Genomic DNA, 6,546 nt, shown 5'->3' on the forward strand with positions numbered 1-6,546 from the left:
GTGGGACATGTTTTATTTATTTATTTATTTGAAATGCATTAATGCCTAGGAGTCCTGAGCATGGACCAAAACTCCGTTATGTTATGCTCCTGACAAAGCCTGAACTAAAAACGACAGTCCTTGCCCCAAAGAACTGGCTGTCTAATTACATCATTTCCCAATCTTTATAACTGATGAAAGATTTTACATCACTATACAGAGTCCTAGGGGTGGCTAATGTCAAGAACTTCCAAAGATGGGCACCTATTTAATTGCAGTTTTAAATTTCTGTAGGAAAGCCAGAAAAATAAATACTGAAGGGACCAATCCCCAGCAGGTGAAACTTCTTTCTTTGAAATGACACCACTTGAGAACATCCCCCAGGTTTCTATACAGAGACAGTTCAAGTCATGGGAGCAAAAGCAACATGCCCTCAGATATGTTTTCAGTCTATGCAATAGTGAACGCCAACCAGAATGTAGCTAGATTCAAAATAATTTCCTCCTACCTCCAGCTCTCTGTGCTCAGCTCTCTGCAGAATGAATGTGCTGATATCTATGGTCTATTTCAGTCCGCTTATATGACCTTTGGGGTGGAATTATGCTGCAGCCACTTTGCCCAATACACTGGGGGATTTACACCTGTGTATTCCCGCTGTGTTTCTTTAATTGGGAGGAAAAACTCTGCAGTGAAAGGATTTTCAGTGGAAACTTTTGTCTTTTTTTTGCTTGAGAGCTCCTGGAGTTGATTCTCATTCACATTATAGGGGTTTCATGTTGCTCTGTGAATGTAACAGAGCCTTGGGTTGGATGTCAATGTCATTTATGTCCATTTTCAGGCCCTTTTCATACTGCTAAAATGTACAAAGCAGCCTCTGTGTCAGTGAGGCTCAGGTCAGCGAAGCTGAATTCTACTCAAGGCTTCAGCTACACTAGAAGCTGGGGGAGTGGCGGCAGCACAGTCTAGCTGAATGAAGTATGTGCCCTTGGGGTCTGAGTGGCTTTGTACTTGAGGTGACTAGCACACGGCCACTTGCCACTGCCCATGCTACTGTGGCTACACTGCTATTTTCAGAACGCTAACTCAATGACAGCTTAGCACAAATATGTGTCCACGGGCTGGGAATCACACCTGTTGCTCCAAGGGCAGACATAGCCTAAATTACACCGGTGTGAATCTAGATTAGGGCCTCATATTGCAAACCAATTGAGTGTGATCCAGTGAGAGACACCTGTTGGCTTCACAGGGCTTCAGAGCTGGCCTTCAATGGAGAACTCAAGTATAAAAGCTATGTGGAATGCCATTTACTTGTTAGTGACTACCCATCGTGGGAAACATTACACCAGGGATGTAATTGTCACAGATTCGTGGATTCCAAGGCCAGTGGGGGCTGTTGTGATCATTTAGTCTGAGCTTCTGTATAACCTGGATGAGAGAATTCTTCCAAAGTGATTTATCTTTGAACAACAGTGTACTTTAAAACAAAGCAAAGCAAAGCAAAGCATCCAGACTTACTTTCAAAATGGTCAGTGTCCTTGTCCTGCAAACACTTCTTACTGAACTTTGGCCTCATTATAGCAAAGCATTTTAGCACGTCTCACTTTAAACCTGTAAGTAGTTGCTTTAAAATCAATGGGAGTTTAACACATGCTCAAAATATGCCACTGAAGCATCAGCTGAAGGGTCATTGAATTCAGTGAGGCTACTCATGCTTAAAGCTCAACACACAATTTACCAACTCTGGGTAATAGTCCTCCTGTATATCTAGGTAATTCTGTGGTCTTCACCATTGTAATATAAGCACCTTCAGAATAATGAACAGATTTTATGCTGACCACATCCTTGTGAGGGAAGTCAATATTATTACCAGACAGGTGAAAAACAAGGTACGTTTGTGATGATATATTGCTTGAAACAGGCGGTGGTATAGTAGGGGAGTATGCTTCAGTTTGCTGCTTTCTCTTATCATTCATGACCACTGAACAATGAGGAAGAATAAGTGATGCATCCAGGGTCACCCAGGGAGTCTGTGGCTGAACCTGGAATGTAACCAGGTCTTCTGAATTTCACTCCCTTGCCTTTCGATTGATTGAAATATGAGGGTTCTCCACCATAACTTATTAAACGAAAGATAGGGACGAATATGAATATTTTAACCATTTTCCAACTGAAGAAAAGTTAGAAAAGGAGAACAAAATATTGGATAAAATCTCTTATGCACATTCTTTTTATAGTTTAAAGCAATAAAAGTATGTGATTAGCATATTGCCATTGAACATCAATGGGATTTGAGCACCTAAATGCCTCAAGCTCCTTTGGAAGCTGAGCCACAATTGATACACTGTAGAATGTTATTAGCTAAATTGGAAAAGTAAAACAAACATCAAAAGCAAATCTTTGTCAAATTATGGACCAGTTGACACCCACCATGTCAAAGGAGGAACATTCCTTTCCGTTACAGCTGTGATTCGAATTCTGGAAGCACTAGGAATGTGTGTGCTGCTCTCATGTGAAATGTTGAGTTCCATGAGGGGCTCTGATCCGGGTGTAATTTCTCTTAAAATAACCGTTGCTTCTGCTCATCCTGCCTGAAGGCTCAATGAGATTTGGGAGGTAGGTGATCCTGAGTTTGAGTGCTATGCCCTAGTGGCTCGGGAGGGGAAGGCATTGATTAAAGAGAGCAGCTACAAGCTATAGGCAAACAGATTTCCACACATCTTCAGTTTCACCTTTGTTATCTTCTTTACCAGGAATCTAACTTTGGTGGGAACAGAGGTCGGCCAATGTGAACACTTTTGCTTATACTCTGAGCATTGCTCCAAACTATGGCTTTGATGACACAAGAAAGTTCCATTGGTTGAACTTCAATCATTTTCTTGCCTAAAACTTGTGCATAAGCCTCTATGGAAACTCTTATTTCAGGTTAAAAATTGTGAATTTAAGTTTAAATTAAGCCTTTGGCTAAAATGAAATAAGTCTGGCTTAAACCAAAATAGAAGTACCAACAAGCATTGATATTAGTTTACCCAAATCAGTCTGAATTCACAGCTGAGGTCAAAAAAGCATGCAACTATCTCTTGTGGACTAGTCCCAGTGGATGACTCCTTAATCTCATTTAGAAGACACTTGTTCTTTTGGAAGAAAAAAAATCAGGTTTCACTGCATTCTTCCTGTATCCCTTGGTGTATTTGATTCACACAATTGTCGTTAGATGTTGATAGATGTTTATCTGCATGTGTGTGTTCTCTCTGTTTTCCGCCCCAGTCCTGTGCAGACAGCTGGCATGGCAGACCTTGAGCAACCTGCCCAATGACGACAAGATCCGTTAAGGGATGAAGGCACCCAGCCTCTATGAAGCATGGTACTAGTATCCCGCAGACTCTACCAGACCATTAACACGTGTATGGTCATAACAATGGACCAGCTCAGTGAATGGTGGGACTTTCTGTTCCTCCCTAGGCCAGACAATGATATTCCCTCTGAGATACATCTTTATACCACGATACAAACAAGTTTCATATAGCCCCTCTGGCATAGTTACTGCCCTTTGACATGGCTAGTTATCATCCATTACTTTGTACATGTTGGTTCAAACAAAACATCTCTATTGTTTACTGTCATCCTGACCTTATCTTTAAGGAAGGGTCAGTGTTTTCCTGTTATCCTTGGGGAATATTTTTATACTATCCTCTATATTGGGATGTTCTAGTACCACTTGATATTGGGATGTATTTGTGTGAGTACTCTGTGCATAGCACTTCTTAGGAATGTGTAATGTGTATTGAAACAATAAAGCCCTGTTCTTGCAGATTCTGTGAGCAGGTCCTGCCTCTTGCTCACAGCTTGTCTTTGCTTTATTCCAGTAAAGCTTTGACTTCTACTTTAGCCCAGGCCTCCAGCCTCATACCAGGCCTCTGATACAAGGACTTATGTCTCAGGTTCTCTTCCTTCTGCAACAATAACTGTTTCTGTTATCTTCAGTGCCTGGATACACACTTTGCTGATTGAGCACCACTGGAACAGAAACAGAGGAAGGTCAAGATTTTGCCAACCTTATTTACTTTGAACAATATCTTATTCTTCAGGGTAGTCAATGAAATCAAGGAAGCTGGAGTTACACCTGCCTTTAGAAGATAATCTTGTTTGCCATTAGGATCTTCATAGGGTGGACACCATTCCTGTGTATAGTCCGGTCCTATGTGTACATCATCTCCACCATCCTGAGATATGCTCTACGAAGTGGACTCTGAAACTTTTTCCCCCTACGCATCTCACTTGACCATCCTCCTCCTGTTCTGCATCACCTATATTGGGCACATCTTCAGCTTCTTCCTTGATAATACAGGATGTTGACCATATTTTATGACACACTGACCCCTCATGCTGAACCCATAGAGCTACACCCTGAAGAACCACTATGTGAAAGTGCCATTGAGAAAAGTCTTGATGGGGAAACTGTATTTGCGATGAAATTGTCAATGCCTTTATGAAGGCTCTGTGAATATCACCTGGGAACTAAGGGACTGTCCTTTTCTTCTTTGGTTTTCTACTCTCTGTTTAGTAGAAATAGTGAAAAAAATTACAACAACAATAACAACAAAACAGAAATTAGCATCATTTGGTACCTTCAGAGGTTCTCATTTTTTTTTCATTTTTAGTGAAAATTTGTATTTTACCTTATTATCTATTATTTACATTCATTTTCAACAATTTTACATGAACTTTTATTCAAAATCATTCTCAAAATGGTTAGCCTACAGCACATAAACACTGTTTTCCAAAATAAGATTTTTAAACAGAATTTTTCATTGCAATTTTGAGCTGAGTTGAAAATAACCCATGCATTGCCATGTGAAAAGTAAATGCATTTTTTGTGATTTTCCTCTTTTTGTTTCAAACAGCTACAAATATGATAACCATTTCTGAAACTCTGATGACATTCTTTAGCCAAAATTTAGAATTTAAACTCAAACAAAAAATTGACAAACGTGTTTCATTCTGCAGTTTTTGGACACTAGTTCAACTGTAACTATGAATGCTAGTGACTTCAAGGGAACTACTCCAGATTTGTACATTTGAGTTACTGATATCAGAACAAGAGCTGTGCCCAAATTACTTTCTACGAGAAAATATTTGTTCTCCTCATCCTGTCCCCCAGCAATCTCCTCAGAGCCTCTTTCACCTCCTTGTTCCTCAGGCTATAGATAAAGGGGTTCAAGGTCGGGGTGATGGTTGTATATATCAGAGCCAGCACTTTGTTAGTGTCTAGTAAATGAATAGACTTAGGTCTTAAATAGATCAGGCCACAGCTCCCGTAATACAATGTCACCACAATGAGGTGTGAGGAACAGGTGGAGAAGGCTTTGTGTCTGCCTTCAGCTGATGCCATCTTTAAGATGGTGGAGATAATAAAGGTGTAGGACACAACGATGAGAGAAAATGGAGTGAAGATGACTAGTATAGCTGCTGTAAACAACTGCATTTCATACAGAGAGATGTCAATACAAGAAAGCTTAATCAATGGGGGAATATCACAGAAGAAATAGTTAATCTGATTGGACCCACAAAATGGCAAGGTGAAAACCCAGGCTGTCTGTACTAGGGACACCACATTACCCCAGAACCAAGAGAGAACTGTCAAGAAAAGGCAAACCCTCCTGTTCATGATGAGCCTGTACCTCAGTGGGTTGCATATGGCCACATAGCGGTCATATGCCATTGCAGCCAGAAGGAAGCACTCAGAGATTCCAAGGAAGAGAAGGAAGTACATTTGGGCAACACAGCCCGTGTAGGAAATGCCCCTGTTGTCTGAGAGGAAGTTCACCAGCATCTTGGGGACAGTGACTGAGGTATAGCAGATCTCCAGGAAGGATAAGATCCGGAGAAAGAAATACATAGGGGTGTGAAGGTTTGGGTCCATGGTGATGAGGATGATGAGGATGTTCCCCATCAGTGTAATGGTATAAATGGACAGATAGATGGAGAACAGAGGCACCTGAAGGTCATGGTGGTTGGACAATCCTAGTAGAATGAATTCAGTCACTGTGGTGAGATTTCCCCTTCCTGATTCTTCTGCATAACTCATCTGTGGGAGACAATAAATACCCAGATATCATGTGAAGAAATGACCCACTGCAGAAAATAAGGAGAAAAGCTCAAAGGCACACATCGAAGTCAGGCTTTCAACGCCCATGGCCATTCCATGGGAGCTGGGGCTGAGATCATCAATGGTAATTTAGTGGATAACTTGCATTGATTTCTAGGGGTTTTAGGAACTTAAATACTTTTAATGATCTGGACCTTCGTGCCTAACATCCCCACATGACTTTGAAAATTTTCCTCAAAACTATAAGAGCTTCTTTTCCCTTCTCCCTAGGGCAAATTTCCTGTAGATGCCAATCTGGGTTAATTGGTATGTGTTCATTCTAGTTGTGGTCACGAAATGAGAAAAAAAATGTCTCAAGGAAAAGAAACATCCCTCAAATGTGTAGTTTCTGTTGAAAAAATCAGAACTACCTGTAAAAGACCCCTCAGTTGGATAGAATTACACACAAATAGATCTATAGA

At 40.8% G+C, this 6,546-nt stretch overlaps 1 protein-coding gene across 1 annotated transcript; it reads right to left on the minus strand.

Moving 5' to 3' along the window:
- Nucleotides 1–5,098: 5,098 nt before the first annotated feature.
- On the minus strand, nt 5,099–6,064 carry LOC127031152 (olfactory receptor 10A7-like). Its single transcript, XM_050917920.1, has one exon. It carries the CDS (start codon nt 6,062–6,064, stop codon nt 5,099–5,101), a length of 966 nt encoding a protein of 321 aa, XP_050773877.1.
- Between the last annotated feature and the right edge of the window lie 482 nt (nt 6,065–6,546).

The sequence above is a fragment of the Gopherus flavomarginatus genome, chromosome 11 (genome assembly GCF_025201925.1).
Source record: "Gopherus flavomarginatus isolate rGopFla2 chromosome 11, rGopFla2.mat.asm, whole genome shotgun sequence".
Taxonomy (NCBI): domain Eukaryota; kingdom Metazoa; phylum Chordata; order Testudines; family Testudinidae; genus Gopherus; species Gopherus flavomarginatus.

Bases quoted from the DNA above. Each gene is read 5' to 3' on its own strand.
- LOC127031152 (XM_050917920.1), bottom strand. From the start codon at position 6,064: ATGAGTTATGCAGAAGAATCAGGAAGGGGAAATCTCACCACAGTGACT.